At 47.2% G+C, this 21,241-nt stretch overlaps 1 protein-coding gene across 1 annotated transcript in view; it reads left to right on the top strand.

Annotated features, from left to right (window-relative positions):
* The window catches only part of LOC120063257 (armadillo repeat protein deleted in velo-cardio-facial syndrome homolog), a 155,271-nt gene that overhangs the window by 76,493 nt on the left and 57,537 nt on the right, over positions 1–21,241 (top strand). Inside the window, exon 4 of the mRNA XM_039013516.1 lies at positions 10,715–11,217. Coding sequence (XP_038869444.1) covers positions 10,715–11,217 — 503 coding nt within the window. The remainder of the gene's footprint in view (positions 1–10,714; positions 11,218–21,241) is intronic.

The raw sequence follows: 21,241 nt of genomic DNA, 5'->3' as shown, positions 1-21,241 counted from the left end.
CAGCAGTAAGGTCATTTTTGAAGCTGGAGAAGGAGACAACTGTTTCAGAAGGTGTCTGATCAAGGCTACCCTTGCAATTAGGCCATGATAACTAAACCTAACCACGTACCACAAGACCAAAACCACACTAATGCCTTAGAAACATAGATTTTTCTTGGCATTTGGTGTCTTTCAGCTTAGTCTCTGCTTGTGGTTCACATTTCAATGCAGCTGCTTGCCTCTCCAGACCCTGGTCTTGTCTTTAGCTGCTTGCCTCTCCAGACCCTGGCCTTGTCTTTAGCTGCTTGCCTCTCCAGACCCTGGCCTTGTCTTTAGCTGCTTACCTCTCCAGACCCTGGCCTTGTCTTTAGCTGCTTGCCTCTCCAGACCCTGGTCTTGTCTTTAGCTGCTTGCCTCTCCAGACCCTGGCCTTGTCTTTAGCTGCTTGCCTCTCCAGACCCTGGTCTTGTCTTTAGCTGCTTGCCTCTCCAGACACTGGCCTTGTCTTTAGCTGCTTGCCTCTCCAGACCCTGGTCTTGTCTTTAGCTGCTTGCCTCTCCAGACCCTGGCCTTGTCTTTAGCTGCTTGCCTCTCCAGACCCTGGCCTTGTCTTTAGCTGCTTACCTCTCCAGACCCTGGCCTTGTCTTTAGCTGCTTGCCTCTCCAGACCCTGGCCTTGTCTTTAGCTGCTTGCCTCTCCAGACCCTGGTCTTGTCTTTAGCTGCTTGCCTCTCCAGACCCTGGTCTTGTCTTTAGCTGCTTGCCTCTCCAGACCCTGGTCTTGTCTTTAGCTGCTTGCCTCTCCAGACCCTGGTCTTGTCTTTAGCTGCTTGCCTCTCCAGACCCTGGCCTTGTCTTTAGCTGCTTGCCTCTCCAGACCCTGGCCTTGTCTTTAGCTGCTTGCCTCTCCAGACCCTGGCCTTGTCTTTAGCTGCTTGCCTCTCCAGACCCTGGCCTTGTCTTTAGCTGCTTGCCTCTCCAGACCGTGGTCTTGTCTTTAGCTGCTTGCCTCTCCAGACCCTGGCCTTGTCTTTAGCTGCTTGCCTCTCCAGACCCTGGTCTTGTCTTTAGCTGCTTGCCTCTCCAGACCCTGGCCTTGTCTTTAGCTGCTTGCCTCTCCAGACCCTGGTCTTGTCTTTAGCTGCTTGCCTCTCCAGACCCTGGTCTTGTCTTTAGCTGCTTGCCTCTCCAGACCCTGGTCTTGTCTTTAGCTGCTTGCCTCTCCAGACCCTGGCCTTGTCTTTAGCTGCTTGCCTCTCCAGACCCTGGTCTTGTCTTTAGCTGCTTGCCTCTCCAGACCCTGGCCTTGTCTTTAGCTGCTTGCCTCTCCAGACCCTGGTCTTGTCTTTAGCTGCTTGCCTCTTCAGACCCTGGCCTTGTCTTTAGCTGCTTGCCTCTCCAGACCCTGGCCTTGTCTTTAGCTGCTTGCCTCTCCAGACCCTGGCCTTGTCTTTAGCTGCTTGCCTCTCCAGACCCTGGCCTTGTCTTTAGCTGCTTGCCTCTCCAGACCCTGGCCTTATCTTTAGCTGCTTGCCTCTCCAGACCCTGGTCTTGTCTTTAGCTGCTTGCCTCTCCAGACCCTGGTCTTGTCTTTAGCTGCTTGCCTCTCCAGACCCTGGTCTTGTCTTTAGCTGCTTGCCTCTCCAGACCCTGGTCTTATCTTCCCTGTGGTTTTGGTTTACTTTATCTTTAATATCAGCTCAACCCCGGCCTACTGAATATATAACGATTTAGTGTCTAGTTACATTGCTGCTTGGGTAGGAGCTTTTTCTCCCAGTTCATCATGTATTGATTTCACTGGAGGTAAAATGTAAAACGTGTTGCCATAAAAGCTGATATGTTACCGAGGGGCTTATTTAAACCCACAAAGTAATGTGCCCCAAACACAGCAATACCATGATGAGATTCTCCCCTCGCAACGTGCACTAGTGCAGCCGGGAGAAATTTAAAGCACATAATTAACATAAAAATCATTAAAATTCAAGTAAATACTGGAGCTAGCTCCATAACCACCAGCACTCAGTTAGGGCTGTCGCCCCTTTTTGTTGCACCATACATCATAGATGACTGGCCAGTTATGGAAGTATGATAAACAAGCCTCTCTCGGTGGTGGGGGGAGGGGAGGCTACAGTGGGTGGCGCATAGTGTGCAACACTAATTAGATTCCCCTGTCCCATTTCCTGTCTCTGGCTCTTCTGTTTTCCTGATGAAAAGATATCACAGTGGAGAGGAGAGAACAGAGCTAGCGGAATAGAACTTAGTATCATAGTATCGTTCCTACCCCAAATACAGGGAACCCCCTTGGGATAGTCCCATTATGGTGACTTTGTGTGACGATGGTTATTTTCCTCGGTCTGTTACTATCTTACCCTTAAGTGTGTGGAAAAAGTAAAATCATTAGGATTTACCTTTTGTTTCTCAAAACACCATGAATACCTATGGATAACAAAGAAAGTCATGTTAACCCCCTCGGTATCTAGATATACCAGGGTTACAATAAACATGTGTACTGTTGGTGGTACTGGAGCACCAGGGTTACAATAAACATGTGTACTGTTGGTGGTACTGGAGCACCAGGGTTACAATAAACATGTGTACTGTTGGGGATACTGGAGCACCAGGGTTACAATAAACATGTGTACTGTTGGTGGTACTGGAGCACCAGGGTTACAATAAACATGTGTACTGTTGGGGATACTGGAGCACCAGGGTTACAATAAACATGTGTACTGTTGGTGGTACTGGAGCACCAGGGTTACAATAAACATGTGTACTGTTGGTGGTACTGGAGCACCAGGGTTACAATAAACATGTGTACTGTTGGTGGTACTGGAGCACCAGGGTTACAATAAACATGTGTACTGTTGGTGGTACTGGAGCACCAGGGTTACAATAAACATGTGTACTGTTGGGGATACTGGAGCACCAGGGTTACAATAAACATGTGTACTGTTGGTGGTACTGGAGCACCAGGGTTACAATAAACATGTGTACTGTTGGTGGTACTGGAGCACCAGGGTTACAATAAACATGTGTACTGTTGGTGGTACTGGAGCACCAGGGTTACAATAAACATGTGTACTGTTGGGGATACTGGAGCACCAGGGTTACAATAAACATGTGTACTGTTGGGCATACTGGAGCACCAGGGTTACAATAAACATGTGTACTGTTGGTGGTACTGGAGCACCAGGGTTACAATAAACATGTGTACTGTTGGTGGTACTGGAGCACCAGGGTTACAATAAACATGTGTACTGTTGGTGGTACTGGAGCACCAGGGTTACAATAAACATGTGTACTGTTGGGGATACTGGAGCACCAGGGTTACAATAAACATGTGTACTGTTGGTGGTACTGGAGCACCAGGGTTACAATAAACATGTGTACTGTTGGGGATACTGGAGCACCAGGGTTACAATAAACATGTGTACTGTTGGTGGTACTGGAGCACCAGGGTTACAATAAACATGTGTACTGTTGGTGGTACTGGAGCACCAGGGTTACAATAAACATGTGTACTGTTGGTGGTACTGGAGCACCAGGGTTACAATAAACATGTGTACTGTTGGGGATACTGGAGCACCAGGGTTACAATAAACATGTGTACTGTTGGGCATACTGGAGCACCAGGGTTACAATAAACATGTGTACTGTTGGTGGTACTGGAGCACCAGGGTTACAATAAACATGTGTACTGTTGGTGGTACTGGAGCACCAGGGTTACAATAAACATGTGTACTGTTGGTGGTACTGGAGCACCAGGGTTACAATAAACATGTGTACTGTTGGGGATACTGGAGCACCAGGGTTACAATAAACATGTGTACTGTTGGTGGTACTGGAGCACCAGGGTTACAATAAACATGTGTACCTCCTCCACCACTCTGAGATGGAAATGAAGAGTTCCACTTTTTGCCCCCTGCAGTGTGTGCTCCTTGAGAATTGATGAGCAGAGAGCCTTGTGTAGATCACAGACCAAAGAGGGCTAGGGAGGAAGGTTACTGGAGGGGCCTGGAGACGGGGGAGAGACTGGAGGGGATCGAGTGGAATAGAGGGGCTCTCATCTGGGGCATGCAGGCCTACCTGGGGACCCACTTCACCACAGGAGAGCTAACTGCTTAGCACCGTCATACTGTATATAGAAATGGAATACATCTCCCTTAATGGCTCTGGCGCTAAGCTAACCTGGGCCCAGTCCCAGGGAGGCAGCCAGGACAGGCAGGGCATTAGCATAGTCTTTGGTGAGACAGTGTTGGGTCAGAAACCTCCCTGTGAGCATGGTTGGGTTCTCTCGCTCTACTGCTGCCTCTCCTTTCCTGACCACAGGGAGTGTGCAGCTGAACACTGTATGCTGGAAACTCTCGGTTTGTTGTTTTTGACAAAAAAATTACCAATCTTCATTAGAAATAAATACTGAACTTGTTTTTACATGGATTCCGTGACACGGTTAGCTTCTAACAGCTAGGACCGTTATTTCTTGTCCCGGAATCCCACTTAACAGACAGGTTGAAGCCTGCTTGACAGAGCCGCTAACCAGCTGCTAGCTAAGCTGCTAGAAATCACGCTAACGAAGTTAGTCCCAGATGAGTTTCGAAATGGAGCCCTTTTTGTCTGGAGAAGTAAATGAACGGTTCCAGCTCGGTAGGAGCTGTATCTACTACTCTTTATTTCGAGACAAACTGGATCACTCTGAGTTCCAATACATTCTAAAGCTGCATGATGCGACTCTAATGATGATTTGAAAAAAGTTGCATTAAAGGCATGAGCTCTGCTTTGTTTTTTTGCGCAGGCTGTACACACTTCATCAGTCCCTCATTCACAATTTGACAAGCACTTGATAATGCCGCGAATTTCCTGGCGGCATCACCATTCTGTGGCTGTAATGTCCCCTAAAAAAATCCATGCCTTTTGCGGCCAGTGGCCGTTGTGCCCATGAGCTGAATATAATAATTATAATAATAATTATAATTCCCTATGCCTGGCTGCATGCTCCAAAGCACTTCTAACTCACATAGCTTTCTGTCACGCGGGTCTTTCTCACAGGTGTAACGTCCTGACCAGAGTTCTTATGTGTTTTGCTTGTTTAGTGTTGGTCAGGACGTGAGCTGGGTGGGAATTCTATGTTGTGTGTCTAGTTCGTCTGTTTCTATGTTCAGCCTGATATGGTTCTCAATCAGAGACAGCTGTCAATCGTTGTCCCTGATTGAGAATCATATATAGGTGGCTTGTTTTGTGTTGGGGATTGTGGGTGGTTGTTTCCTGTCTCTGTGTTTGTGTTCTGCACCAGATGGGACTGTGACGGTATGTTCTTTTGTTATTTTGTATAGTGTTTTTGTTTTGTCTATTAAATTCATTATGTCAAATTACCACGCTGCACATTGGTCCTCTGATCCTTCTCGCCTCTCCTCGTCTGAGGAGGAGGACGAAGTAGACTGCCGTTACAGAACCACCCACCAAACAAGGATCAAGCAGCGTGGCAACGGGCAGCAGCGGTACCAGGAGGAATGGTCATGGGAGCAAATATTTAACGGAGAAGGACCCTGGGCTAAGGTTGGAGAATATCGCCGCTCTCGGGAAGAGATGGAGGCAGCTAAAGCCCAGGAGCGGTGGTCTGAGGAGGCAGCACGGAAGCGGGGCTGGAAGCCCGTGAAGAAACCCCAAAAATTTATTGGGGGGGGGGGGGGCTAAAGGGTAGTGTGGCGAGGGCAGGTAGGAAACCTGCGCCCACTTCCCATGCTTACCGTGGAGAGCAGGAGTACGGGCAGACACCGTGTTATGCGGAAGAGCGCACGGTGTCTCCTGTACGGGTGCATAGCCCGGTGCGGGTTATTCCACCTCCCCGCACTGGGCGGGCTAGAGTGAGCATTGAGCCAAGTGCCATGAAGCCGGCTCTACATATCTGGCCTCCAGTACGTCTCCTCGGGCCGGTGTACATGGCACCAGCCTTACGCATGGTGTCCCCGGTTCGCCAACACAGCCCAGTGCGGGTTATTCCACCTCCCCGCACTGGACGGGCTACGGGGAGCATGCAACCAGGTAAGGTTGGGCAGGCTCAGTGCTCAAGGGAGCCAGTACGCCTGCACGGTCCGGTATATCCGGCGCTACCTTCCCGCTCCAGCCCAGTACCACCAGTGCCTACACCACGCACCAGGCTTCCAGTGCGTCTCCAGAGCCCTGTTCCTCCTCCACGCACTCTCCCAGTGGTGCGTGTCTCCAGCCCAGTACCTCCAGTTCCGGCACCACGCACCAAGCCTCCTGTGCGTCTCCAGAGCCCTGTACGCACTGTTCCTTCTCCCCGCACTCGCCCTGAGGTGCGTGCCCTCAGCCCGGTACCACCAGTGCCGGTACCACGCACCAGGCCTATAGTGCGCATCGAGAGTCCAGTGTGCCCTGTTCCTGCTCCCCGCACTAGCCTTGAGGTGCGTGTCTCCAGTCCGGTACCACCAGTTCCGGCACCACGCACCAGGCCTACAGTGCGCCTCAGCAGGTCAGAGTCGGCCGTCTGCCCAACGCCGCCTGCACTGCTCGTCTGTCCAGCGCCGTCTGAGCTGCCTGCCTGCCCAGCGCCGTCTGAACTGCCTGCACTGCTCGTCTGCTCAACGCCGCCTGCACTGCTCGTCTGTCCAGCGCCGTCTGAGCTGCCTGCCTGCCCAGCGCCGTCTGAACTGCCTGCACTGCTCGTCTGCTCAACGCCGCCTGCACTGCTCGTCTGCCCAGCGCCGTCTGAGCTGCCTGCACTGCCTGCCTGCCCAGCGCCGTCTGAGCTGCCTGCCTGCCCAGCACCATCTGAGCCATCCGTCTGCCCAGCGCCGTCTGAGCCATCCGTCTGCCCAGCGCCGTCTGAGCCATCCGTCTGCCCAGCGCCGTCTGAGCCATCCGTCTGCCCAGCGCCGTCTGAGCCATCCGTCTGCCCAGCGCCATCTGAGCCATCCGACTGCCACGAGCCATTAGAGCCGCCCGTCTGTCCCGAGCCATTAGAGCCGTCCGTCAGTCAGGAGCCGCTAGAGCCGTCCGTCAGTCAGGAGCTGCCAGAGCCGCCAGCCAGTCAGGAGCTGCCAGAGCCGCCAGCCAGTCAGGAGCTGCCAGAGCCGCCAGCCAGTCAGGAGCTGCCAGAGCCGCCAGCCAGTCAGGAGCTGCCAGAGCCGCCAGCCAGTCAGGAGCTGCCAGAGCCGCCAGACAGTCAGGAGCTGCCAGAGCCGCCAGACAGTCAGGAGCTGCCAGAGCCGCCAGACAGTCATGAGCCGCCAGACAGTCATGAGCTGCCCTACAGTCATGAGCTGCCCTCCAGTCATGAGCTGCCTTCCAGTCATGAGCTGCCTTCTAGTCATGAGCTGCCTTCCAGTCATGAGCTGCCCTACAGTCATGAGCTGCCCTACAGTCATGAGCTGCCCTACAGTCATGAGCTGCCCTACAGTCATGAGCTGCCCTACAGTCATGAGCTGCCCTACAGTCATGAGCTGCCCTACAGTCTAGAGCTGCCCTACAGTCTAGAGCTGCCCTACAGTCTAGAGCTGCCCTACAGTCATGAGCTGCCCTACAGTCATGAGCTGCCCTACAGTCATGAGCTGCCCTACAGTCTAGAGCTGCCCTACAGTCATGAGCTGCCCTACAGTCATGAGCTGCCCTACAGTCATGAGCTGCCCTACAGTCATGAGCTGCCCTCCAGTCATGAGCTGCCCTCCAGTCCGGAGCTGCCACCCAGTCCGGAGCTGCCACCCAGTCCGGAGCTGCCACCCAGTCCGGAGCTGCCACCCAGTCCGGAGCTGCCACTCAGCCCGGAGCTACCTCTCTGTCCTGAGCTACCTCTCTGTCCTGAGCTACCTCTCTGTCCTGAGCTACCTCCTAAATCATGTGGGGGCCTTGGGGAGGATTCTTAGGTCAAGGTTGTGGGCGAGGGTCGCCACTCAAAGGACGCTAAGGAGGGGGACAAAGACAGTGGTGGAGTGGTGTCCTCGTCCACCGCCGGAGCCGCCACCGCGGACAGATGCCCACCCAGACCCTCCCCTTGAGTTTTAGGGGTGCGTTCGGAGTCCGCACCTCAGAGGGGGGGGGGTACTGTAACGTCCTGACCAGAGTTCTTATGTGTTTTGCTTGTTTAGTGTTGGTCAGGACGTGAGCTGGGTGGGAATTCTATGTTGTGTGTCTAGTTAGTCTGTTTCTATGTTCAGCCTGATATGGTTCTCAATCAGAGACAGCTGTCAATCGTTGTCCCTGATTGAGAATCATATATAGGTGGCTTGTTTTGTGTTGGGGATTGTGGGTGGTTGTTTCCTGTCTCTGTGTTTGTGTTCTGCACCAGATGGGACTGTGACGGTATGTTCTTTTGTTATTTTGTATAGTGTTTTTGTTTTGTCTATTAAATTCATTATGTCAAATTACCACGCTGCACATTGGTCCTCTGATCCTTCTCGCCTCTCCTCGTCTGAGGAGGAGGACGAAGTAGACTGCCGTTACAACAGGCTAGAAGTGAAGACAGACACATCGGGGATGCAACTGTGCGCGTCCTTATCCAATTCCAAGGTGCATATTGTAGATATTGGAAAAACTTTCCGTATTTACTTTTCGTCAGCCAACAAGATGATTAAGCCAAACGAACAATAAAAGAACTAGCCTATGTCAATCTACTATCCCCCGTAGTACAAAAGTTGACCTATTCTGTGTGAGAAATAAATATTCCAAACATAGTCTGGGACAGTTGTGGGATGCGATAGATCCCAAATTTATACATCATTAGCATAATTTTTAGGCTGACAGATCAGAACATTTAGCTTAAAATGTTGATAAACTATTAGGCTATTTCTTCACATTATAAGTGCAGCAATACGCACACGGTAGTAAGCTATAAGCGCGAATGTTCCATTAGCTGGAAAACACCATTGTCAAAGTGCATTTTTATGGTGAAACTTATCTTCTCCAAACTTGAAACATGCTGCGTATGTATGCCAGTTAGACTCTACACCCCTTGTAAAGCGGATTAATGTGCTTCATTTTAAGAAGTTATTTGGCCACTTTAGTTGTGATACAAACCTTATGACTGGGCCTAGCGAGCAGCGCAGCGGTCTAAGGCACTGCAACGCAGTGCTCGAGGCGTCACAACTGACCCGGGTTCAATTCCGGGCTGTGTCACAACAGGTCGTGACCGGGAGTACCATAGGGAGGCGCACAATTGGCCCAGTGTCGTCCAGGTTAGGGGAGGGTTTGGCCGGGGTGGGTTTTACTTGCCTCATCATGCTCTAGCGACTCTTTGTGGCGGACCGGGTGCCTGCAGGCTGACCTCGGTCATCAGTTGAACAGTGTTTCCTCCGACACATTGGTTTGGCTGGCTTCCGGGTTAAGCGGGCAGGTGTTAAGAAGCTCTGTTTTACGGGTCATGTTTCAGTCCATGGAAAAAAAATACATGTCATCTATGTACTTAAATAGTGAATGGAGGACGCTTTCCCCGTGGTTCATTTTCATGCCAGTCAGGTAAGCTATACTCCTGTTGTAAAGAGAAGCAATGTGCTTAATATTAGGAAAGTTGAGAAATAAATATAGTAGCCCTAGCCTATAGAAAGCTGATGGGATCCTACTCTTTTTAATAGAGGCCTCAATTGCATAGCATAAAGAAATGTTGCGCTACTTGAGCTCATGGGCTCTCATTAAGTGTTTGATTCGATTTTCGATTACATTCACATTGATGTCAGAGTGATTAGAGTGACAATAGAGTGCTGAGTACCAGGCAGTTAGCATGTTTGGTAGGCTACTAATGACCATCAGCAGCATCAGAGCTTAGAGAAGCCTAATTAACGAATTTGACTGCCATCATGACTCGTGACCGCCGGTGTAGCGGTATTGTGATCACCATAACAGCCCTAGCTGAGACATTCTTACTAATCTGCTTGAGAACCAGTTCAGATTCAAGTGTAACTTTTGTGTGACTGAAGCCTTTAGTGAGGGGTCTAATGCTTTAATATTTAATCATTTCTGCCCTCCAAATTCATATTTATTATATAAATAGCCCCAATTAATTTTGTCTGGCTTGCTGTTTCAAATGAAATTCTTTATTTCTGACTGTCTGTTTTTCTTTCTTTCACTTGCTCCCTCTTTCTTTTTCTCTCTCTCCCTCTTTCTATCGCCTTTCCTCTTCTCCCTGGCTCTTTCTGTCTCTACTCTCACTCTTTTTCTCTCTCTCCCTCTCCTCCTCCTCCTCGCCCAACACTAACACCAGCTCTCCCATCATTATTAAAAAAGGTAAAAGAGAACATCGCTCTGAGCCGACAGAGACGGTTAATAAGGAAGTGGCCCCTGTTTCTCTTATCGATGGGAGCGGCCCTCTGACAGAGCTGTTAATAACAGACAAGCCTTTTTTGTCCCCTGTCTCCGTCTTTGTCCTCTTTTCTCCTCTCTCGCTCCTGTCTTTTCACCTCTCCTTCACCTATCTCCTTTTTCCCTCCATCAGTCAATCACTCTCACCTCACTTTGCCTTTCTCAACTCTTATCCCCCCTTCTCTTTCTCCTGAAATCCCTCTATTATACAAATCCCAATAAATGCTCTCTCCATCTGTTTTAGTAGTAATAGAAGTAGTATTAATGGTGTTAACCTTGCAGTCGTAGACTAAATCGTATCCCAATGTCCTGAAAATGTACAGAAAACATACAACTACAACTCCTCACAGAGAGATATGAAATGCTCTGAACAATGTTACATGATCTTTCCTCAAACGTACCCCCCCCTTTTCCCTCTCCATTATAGGGGTTACGAGGATCCCATCGAGGCGGAGATGATTGACGAGCGACACCCCTACATCCATGGCATGTACCCGGCCCCCTTGGCCCAGCCCGAGAGGGGGAGCATGGCCAGCCTGGACCGCCTGGCTGGCCGCCGCTCGCCCTCCATCGACAGCATCCGCAAGGACCCGCGCTGGCGTGACCCCGATCTGCAAGAGGTCATAGCCATGCTGGGCCACCCAATCGACCCGGTCAAGTCTAACGCTGCCGCATACCTGCAGCACCTGTGCTACGAAAACGACAAGATCAAGAAAGATGTGCGTCAGCTGAAGGGGATCCCGGTGCTGGCAAGCCTGCTGGACCATCCCAAGGCTGAGGTCCACCGCAAGGCCTGCGGAGCCCTGAGGAACATCTCCTACGGCAAGGACCACGACAACAAGGTGGCCATCAAGAACTGTGACGGTATCCCTGCCCTTGTCCGCCTGCTGAGGAAGACCAACGACATGGAGGTCCGCGAGCTCATCACAGGTGAGTTACAGAGACCATAGTGCCTACTGTACATCAAGAATCAACAGAGGTAAGTTACTGTAGACCGATACTATGTACCTACTACAGTATTATACAGTAGGGATGTGACAAATGGAAAAATGTTCTTAACGTTTACACTGGCATTTTTTTATTGTTTAAACATTAGTATTTTTAATGATTTCACAATTGAAACCTAACCTTAACCACACTGCCAACCTTATACCTAAAATTAAGACCAAAAAGATTAAACAAATTTGAGTTTGTGGCTGTGGTAACTAGTGGAAACCCTACCAGACGTCGTTCACCTTACTGCAGTCCTCCACCCACTCAGCAACGATGGTATTAATGCCGTTTTAGGTTCCCTGTTGTGTGCCTTTCTTCCGTGTTCTCAGTTGTCAGTACGTCCTTAATGCCCCACTTCTCATCAATGTGATGGCTCGTTGCAGTGATGTATGACAGCGTGTTCATAGTCGTCCAACAATCTGTTGTTAAAGAGCCACTGAACATGCTGTTTGGCACATTTGTTTTTCTGTTGCTCATTAGAAGAAACAAAAATTCAGTCTTAGAGTTGTGTTTCCTGACCGATTCCGCGTTTGGTTAATGATGTTTGTCCCCCATGAGACACTGTAGACGCAGAAGCCTATTTCATTTTCTCAAAATCCCCAGAATGAATCTGAGATAACTCAAGAAATAGCTAAATCATTTTGACGTTTTTGCTGAGGATGTTTTACTTGCGCAATTTTACATCTAACTAAGGTGTTTGGTGCAGTATTTCTCAAGTTAAAAAATGCTTGACATATTGTCTTATGTAAACAAAGTCAGAGCTGATTGGCAGGTCTGTCTAACTGTCTATGCTATTGAATAGAGAGCAATCACAGCAGCTGTTCACCCCATGTTAGTGGGCAAATGGACATCTTCAAATCAAAACCCAACCTTCATTTACCTGTTGTGATGCACGGATGTTCCAAACTCTGTTTTAGACCAGACTGACTTTATGACAAATTATCCTATTTGCACTTTGTAGTTTCTGACTCCTATCGATGCCACAAAGGCCATTTTCAGAGTTTGAACTTTGTCCTTACAGAGCAATCATTGTACAATTTCTCCGTCAGGGCCTTCACGTTTTTTTGACATGGCGTCTTGTAGTCTGGTTCTAGATATACCATTAGGGTATTGAAGCCGACATCCTCTACCATTGACAATGGCTGCATTTCAACTGCAATCATTTCTGCAATCAGTGCTGTGATTTTTTCACTCCGACCCTTATCGCGCTGCTGCCAACAACGGGTTGTGTCTCACAGTGCGTCTTTCAGCATTGCACCTGTACTGCCACTGTAGCTCAATTCAACCTCACAAGTTTGTATTTGATCACCTTCTCATTTAACTTCTCAAAGTAATGCCATGCAGGACTTCCCTGTCTCACTCTGCCATTTTTCCAACTTTTAACGATGATGACAGGCGGAGCGCTTTACATTTGTGGCAAATAATTTGAAAGATGCATATCTCCTCCTACTTACAGCATTGTAGCGTTAGGTATTTGTTTAATTTAAATGTTTCCTTTATGATGATGATCGGAACCTGTTAATGGTAGTTTTGTAATAACTGCACAGTGATGTACATTTTTTTAATGGTTTTAACGATCCCAAATTTGGTTAAACGTCACACCCGTATTATACAACACTGGTGAGTTCTACAGACCAACACTAGCTACAGCTCCTCAGCTGTAAATAGGTCAACACTATCTACAGCTCCTCAGCTGTAAATAGGCCAACACTAGCTACAGCTCCTCAGCTGTAAATAGGCCAACACTAGCTACAGCTCTTCAGCTGTAAATAGGCCAACACTAGCTACAGCTCTTCAGCTGTAAATAGGCCAACACTAGCTACAGCTCCTCAGCTGTAAATAGGCCAACACTAGCTACAGCTCTTCAGCTGTAAATAGGACAACACTAGCTACAGCTCTTCAGCTGTAAATAGGCCAAAAGTAGCTACAGCTCCTCAGCTGTAAATAGGCCAACACTAGCTACAGCTCCTCAGCTGTAAATAGGCCAACACTAGCTACAGCTCTTCAGCTGTAAATAGGCCAACACTAGCTACAGCTCCTCGGCTGTAAATAGGTCAACACTAGCTACAGCTCTTCAGCTGTAAATAGGCCAACACTAGCTACAGCTCTTCAGCTGTAAATAGGCCAACACTAGCTACAGCTCTTCAGCTGTAAATAGGCCAACAGTAGCTACAGCTCCTCAGCTGTAAATAGGTCAACACTAGCTACAGCTCCTCAGCTGTAAATAGGCCAACACTAGCTACAGCTCCTCAGCTGTAAATAGGACAACACTAGCTACAGCTCCTCGGCTGTAAATAGGCCAACACTAGCTACAGCTCCTCAGCTGTAAATATGCCAACACTAGCTACAGCTCCTCGGCTGTAAATAGGACAACACTAGCTACAGCTCCTCAGCTGTAAATAGGCCAACACTAGCTACAGCTCCTCAGCTGTAAATAGGCCAACACTAGCTACAGCTCCTCAGCTGTAAATAGGCCAACACTAGCTACAGCTCCTCAGCTGTAAATAGGCCAACACTAGCTACAGCTCCTCAGCTGTAAATAGGCCAACACTAGCTACAGCTCCTCAGCTGTAAATATGCCAACACTAGCTACAGCTCCTCGGCTGTAAATAGGCCAACACTAGCTACAGCTCCTCGGCTGTAAATAGGTCAACACTAGCTACAGCTCCTCAGCTGTAAATAGGCCAACACTAGCTACATCTCCTCAGCTGTAAATAGGTCAACACTAGCTACAGCTCCTCAGCTGTAAATAGGACAACACTAGCTACAGCTCCTCAGCTGTAAATAGGCCAACACTAGCTACAGCTCTTCAGCTGTAAATAGGTCAACACTAGCTACAGCTCCTCAGCTGTAAATAGGACAACACTAGCTACAGCTCCTCAGCTGTAAATAGGCCAACACTAGCTACAGCTCCTCAGCTGTAAATAGGACAACACTAGCTACAGCTCCTCAGCTGTAAATAGGACAACACTAGCTACAGCTCTTCAGCTGTAAATAGGTCAACACTAGCTACAGCTCCTCAGCTGTAAATAGGACAACACTAGCTACAGCTCCTCAGCTGTAAATAGGCCAACACTAGCTACAGCTCCTCAGCTGTAAATAGGCCAACACTAGCTACAGCTCCTCAGCTGTAAATAGGACAACACTAGCTACAGCTCCTCAGCTGTAAATAGGACAACACTAGCTACAGCTCCTCAGCTGTAAATAGGACAACACTAGCTACAGCTCCTCAGCTGTAAATAGGCCAACACTAGCTACAGCTCTTCAGCTGTAAATAGGTCAACACTAGCTACAGCTCCTCAGCTGTAAATAGGCCAACACTAGCTACATTGCCTCGGCTGTAAATAGGCCAACACTAGCTACATTGCCTCGGCTGTAAATAGGCCAACACTAGCTACATTGCCTCGGCTGTAAATAGGCCAACACTAGCTACAGCTCCTCGGCTGTAAATAGGTCAACACTAGCTACAGCTCCTCAGCTGTAAATATGCCAACACTAGCTACAGCTCCTCAGCTGTAAATAGGCCAACACTAGCTACAGCTCCTCAGCTGTAAATAGGCCAACACTAGCTACATTGCCTCGGCTGTAAATAGGCCAACACTAGCTACATTGCCTCGGCTGTAAAAGGGACAGTAAATACTAGGCATAGTAGCCTTTTGTTTGTAATGTACAAAGCTTATTGGCTTCTTTGAATGACAAATTAATTGCTCGGGTGTGTTGTGAAAACCTGCATGGCCACCGGGAGCCAGAATAATGCCACTGCTGTACTGTTGTGGAATGTAATTTCTAAGTCTTGTTCTATTATTATTTAAAGTACCGGCATATTCTCTGTTAGGGCATTGTGATGTTGTGGGCTGGAGGCATTATTGAAGCATGTCCTGCATTCTCTATCTAAGAGACAGAGAAAGAGAGAGAACTAAGAGATTGTTGTTGGTAACATGGACTAAACCAGGCTAGTGTTATAGGAATTATGGTTGGGTGGTATCCAGATTTCCATACCGTCATACCGTTCCGGTATCATATCGGGGTATATGGTAAAACCGAATGTGCACACAAGGGGCGCTATTTCGAAGAAGGAAAAAAGGCAACAGGGATCTTGATCCAGGAGGGGATTGAATGTCTCTGCTGTAACCAAGAAGCTTGATCTTGACATCTAGCCACTTAGCTAGCAAGTTAGCAAACCAAATGCATAGCTGGAGCACTGAGCTGGATATAACTTATTTTTCTCATCTTAGATTTCTTATAGTTATACTTATAGTCATAAGCAGTGGCGTAGCAAGCACCCTCTCAGCTCCACTATATTGAAAATCATACCGTCGGTATTTCGAAAAACACCCCTGTATATGGTTTAAACAGTATATGGCTCAAGCTCAATAGGAATATGCTGTGTTAAACATTCTCCATGACTTGTTAAATGTCACTGAATGACGTGTGTCTCTCTGCGGCCACATCACACCACTAATCTCAACAGGATTGGTTTGACCTGACACGCATTCAGCAGGAATGTGGGGAATGGGATCTGAGAGAGGCTTTTTTTGCTTTGGACATGTGAAACTGAGAGGGCAAATAGCAGTTTACACGTCAGGAGGCAACCTTTAGGAGTGTACGATTTGAACAACACATCGTTTTCCCATGGGAGTAGCTCAAGAATTCTTGAATTTAAAATCGATTCCATTGCAATTTTTGGTCACTGGAATACACACAATACCCCATAATGTCAAAGTGGAATTATGTTTTTGAAATTATTACAAATTAATAAAAAATGAAAAGCTGAAATGTCTTGAGTCAATAAGTATTCAACCCCTTTGTTCTGTCTAGCCTAAATAAGTCCATGAGTAAAAATCTGCTTAACAAGTCACATAATAAGTTGCATGGACTGTGCAATAATAGTGTTTAACATGATTTTTAAATGACTACCTCTGTTCCCCCACACATACAATTATGTGTTAGGTCCCTCAGTCGAGCAGTGAATTTCAAACACAGATTCAACCACAAAGACCAGGGAGGTTTTCCAATGCCTCACCAAGAAGGGCACCTATTGGTAGATGGGTAAAAAAAGCAGACATTGAATATCCCTTTGAGCATGGTGAAGTTATTAATTACACTTTGGATGGTGTATCAATACACCCAGTCACTACATAGATACAAGCGTCCTTTCTAACTCAGTTGCCGGAGAGGACGGAAACCGCTCAGGGATTTCACCATGAGGCCAATGGTGACTTTAAAACAGTTACAGAGTTTAACGGCTGTGATAGGAGAAAACTGAGGATGGATCAACAACATTGTAGTTACTCCACAATACTAACCTAAATTACAGAGTGAAAAGAAGGAAGCTAGTACAGAATAAAAAATATTCCAGAATCCTAGAGGACAACCTGGTTCAGTCTGCTTTCCACCAGACACTGGGAGATGAATTCACCTTTCAGCTGGACGATAACCTAAAACACAAATCTATGCTGCAGTTGCTTACCAAGAGAGTGAATGTTCATGAGTGGTCTAGTTACAGTTTTTATTTAAATTTACTTGAAAATCTATGGCAAGAACTGAAAATGGTTGCAATGATCAACAACCAATTTAACAGAGCTTAAAGAATAAAAAATAAAAAAATTGATAAATGTTGCACAAAACAGGTGTGGAAATCTCTTAGAAACTTACCCAGAAATACTCCCTGCCAAAGGTGCTTCTACAAAGTATTGACTCGGTGGTGAACATTTATGTAAATTAGATATTTCTGTATATCATTTTCAATTAATTTATGTCATTATGGTATTGTGTGGATGGGTGAGAGAAAAATATATATTTAATCAATTTTGAATTCAGGCTGTAACACAACAAAACGTGTTATAAGTCACGGGGTATGAATGCTTTCTGAAGGCACTGCACATATGTGTATCATGTATCATGTGCTCTGTAATGCATTATAAAACGCTTATAATGAATTATGTGTTATGACTAACTATAAGCAGTAATAACGTCTTATGGTGCTTTCACAGAAAATGGCAGGATGGAAGGACAGTCTGTGAAGGACAGATGTTGTTTCACTTGTTTTTTCTTGTTGTATATAGAGGAGAAGATGTGTACAGCACATGAAGGTGTTGTGGAATATCTCTATGTAGTCTACTGTATGTATGGTCACTCTGACTGAGAAGTCTGTGTGTGGGAGGAGGGATGGCTGTGCCCAGATAAAAATAACCTCCCACCGCAAGACAGGGGAACAGAGGAAAACCCCTCCCCTATATCTCCCTGTCTTTCTCTTTATCTCTCCCCCTCTCTCTCTATTGGTCTATTCACTTCTCTCTCTTTCTCCCCTGCTCTCTCTTGCTCTCTCTTGCTCTCTCCTTCTCTTTCCCCTCTCATTCCTTCCTTCCTTCCTTCCTTCCTTCCTTCCTTCCTTCCTTCCTTCCTTCCTTCCTTCCTTCCTTCCTTCCTTCCTTCCTTCCTTCCTTCTTTCTCTCTCTCTCTCTCTCTCTCTCTCTCTCTCTCTCTCTCTCTCTCTCTCTCTCTCTCTCTCTCTCTCTCTCTCTCTCTCTCTCTCTCTCTCTCTCTCTCTCTCTCTCTCTCTCTCTCTCTCTCTCTCTCTCTCTCTTCTCTCTTTCTCTCTTTCTCTCTTCTCTCTTTCTCTCTCTTTCTCTCTCTTTCTCTCTCTTTCTCTCTCTTTCTCTCTCTCTTTCTCTCTTTCTCTCTCTTTCTCTCTTTCTCTTTCTCTCTTTCTCTCTTTCTCTTTCTCTCTTTCTCTTTCTCTTTCTCTTTCTTTCCATCCCAGGCCTGACCATATGCTTTAGCTGCTAGAGCGAGGCCTCTATGAAAACAGCACCGTCACAATGTGTGATCAGTTTACAGCGTGCCCCACACTGGGCATGTTTTTCTACAATTAAATATAATTGGAGCTTTAAAAATAGACTGTTTTTTATGGTCATCCACATGCATTTTAAACGGATTTGTGCTGTCCCCAAAACCAAGGCCAGTTCTGTTCTTGCAGGGAAGGGTTGACGTGGAACTAACCAAACGGTTTCATATTTTTTATTTGTAGTGCTTCCCTTTTCTCTTTTTCCACCTGAATATAGGCCTGCGCCCTCTAGCAAACACATAACTGAAAAAGTAGATGATCGTGGAGTGCATTTGTCTCATATATTTTCCATTCATAGACAGTAGTGAACAGAGATTTGTGGGCAAACAACTACTAAACAGGTGTTCATTCCTGGTTCTCTACTGTAATCCAACATTCATAGAGCTGCTGAGCGCACTCCCTCTCTCCCAGGAGCTGAGTAGTGGATGTGCTGTGTGTGCGTGTGCATACCTGCGTGCGAGCTCATGCATGTTTGTGTGCTTGTATATTTGTATGTGTGTGTGTTAGTGTGTTTACGTGGCTTGACTCACAGGCTGCTGGCCTGGTGTTGGTGCATCAGTACTACCTCTCTAGAATGCAGAGAAAAGGCTGTTGTGTTGTAATGTGATCCAGACAGGCCCAGTGTAGTATATAGGGACTAGGTATCAGGGGAGTGTTTAGGGAATAGGTAGCAGGGGAGTGAATATGGAATAGGTAGCAGGGAGGTATATAGGGAATAAGCAGCAGGGGAGTGTATAGGGAATAGGTAGCAGGGGAGTGTATAGGGAATAGGTAGCAGTGGCATGTATAGGGAATAGGTAGCAGTGGAGTGTATAGGGAATAAGCAGCAGGGGAGTGTATAGGGACTAGGTAGCAGGGGAGTGTATAGGGAATAAGCAGCAGGGGAGTGTATAGGGAATAAGCAGCAGGGGAGTGTATAGGGAATAAGCAGCAGGGGAGTGTATAGGGAATAAGCAGCAGGGGAGTGTATAGGGAATAGGTAGCAGGGGAGTGTATAGGGAATAAGCAGCAGGGGAGTGTATAGGGAATAAGCAGCAGGGGAGTGTATAGGGAATAGGTAGCAGGGGAGTGTATAGGGAATAGGTAGCAGGGGCGTGAGGGCCAGCATTCAGAATGCCACATGAAAGGACCAACCACTGAATGCTGTACCCCAATACAGCACTTAATGGAAACACGCCACCCCTCCACCCCACACCCACACACACCACCACCCATTCCAGACAGGATTTATTTTATACGAGGCCCCTGTGTGGTAGGATGGGGAGAGGAGAGAGTGAGGGCACAGGCAGAGACTTGGCCCAGGAAAGGGTTCAGGTCTTTTTAAAGTTGGTGAGGAAAGAGTGGTGTGTGTGTGTGTGTGTGTGTGTGTGTGTGTGTGTGTGTGTGTGTGTGTGTGTGTGTGTGTGTGTGTGTGTGTGTGTGTGTGTGTGTGTGTGTGTGTGTGTGTGTGTGTGTGTGTGTGTGTGTGTGTGTGTGTGTGTGTGTGTATATTTGTGTCGGTCCCTGCAGGATGGCCCTGGGCTGCTTACACAGTGTGTGGTCTGGCGCGGACACACACACACACACACACTACTGTGGATTGGTGCTGCTTGTGGGCTGGCCACCCTGCTGAGATCTAGGTATGGGTCTGTTCCAACTGAACTCTAGACACATCCACACTCATACACACATTCTCTCTGGACACAGCCACAGACACACTCAAACACCAGAGTTTCCGTTTGGAAAATGTGGCACCGGACAACATGACAGGGAAGATTTTTATTTACTGGCTATTTCAGAAATTTACCAGAGCCATTTGCATTGGGTGCATACACCATTCGGGCACATGTGTCAAACTCATTCCAGGAATGGCTGAGTGTCTGTGGGTTTTTGTTCCACCCTTGTACTTGATTGATGAATAAGGTCACTGATTAGTAAGGAACTCCCCTCACCTGGTTGTCTAGGTCTTAATTGAAAGGAAAAAACAAAAACCTGCAGACACATGGCCCTCCGTGGAATGAGTTTGACACCCCTGACTTAGGGTGTCCACCCACAGTGCTCATAATGACAGAAATCACATTTAGATTATGGTAATTCATTTTAACATACCATGCAACTCCTGTAATGAAGCAGCCAATGAAACGTAATTTTCAAACATTTGCAAAATGCAGTTTGCGGGAAAATACCACATCTGATGCGAGCGGTATATGACAGAGAAGAAAATCTCTGTTAGAAACTCAGAAAGCGGGTGAATCTAAAGATGCAAAAACTAGGATGGGTTGCTGATATTACTAGGATTGTGCTTTTGACTTCTGGACAACAAAAGAAAGTTGACATGAAAACCAATAGAACGGGAGAGAAATGGCATATGAGGAAGTCTTTCATAGGCGGTGTGCGTGCCAAAAAGCCTAGCTGATTATTGAGTTGGGCTGTCAGTGAAAAGCATGTCAAATATGTATAAAAATAAGGTGTCTTGAGTATAATTAAAAATGTTAAGACAAGATAAAGGGGAGGGGTGTGTGGCCAAGATTTGTTTCATTGTGTGAATTGTTTGCCCTTTGGTTGTTTATATCAATTCCCCATTACATATGTCTCCAGTAGTAAATGTACCGTTAATCCCCATAATTTGGTTACATTAATTTATGTTAATGCATTGTATTACTAATTAGGCCTACAGTCATTTACCGTTCTCTCTCTGAGTGGAAAATTGTTTGCAGAGTCACAACCTGCTACACTTGTGAGAAATACGTTTTGGTGCTCCATGTGAGCAATGAGCATGTGTCGGGTTTCTCTGCCTTGTTAATGTTGAGGGAGCGTGTGCACGTGAGCATGTGTCAGGTTTCTCTGCCTTGTTAATGTTGAGGGAGCGTGTGCACCTGAGCATGTGTCGGGTTTCTCTGCCTTGTTAATGTTGGGGGAGCGTGTGCACCTGAGCATGTGTCGGGTTTCTCTGCCTTGTTAATGTTGAGGGAGCGTGTGCACCTGAGCATGTGTCGGGTTTCTCTGCCTTGTTAATGTTGAGGGAGCGTGTGCACCTGAGCACGCATAGAAATAGTCTAACTGGCCTGCAGCGCACATTTAGGAGAGTGCCCATTTGGGAATGTCTGATTTCTGATTGACTTAACTCACCACGTC

Source organism: Salvelinus namaycush, chromosome 18 (genome assembly GCF_016432855.1).
Source record: "Salvelinus namaycush isolate Seneca chromosome 18, SaNama_1.0, whole genome shotgun sequence".
NCBI lineage: Eukaryota > Metazoa > Chordata > Actinopteri > Salmoniformes > Salmonidae > Salvelinus > Salvelinus namaycush.
This window is presented reverse-complemented; position numbering and strand designations above follow the sequence as displayed.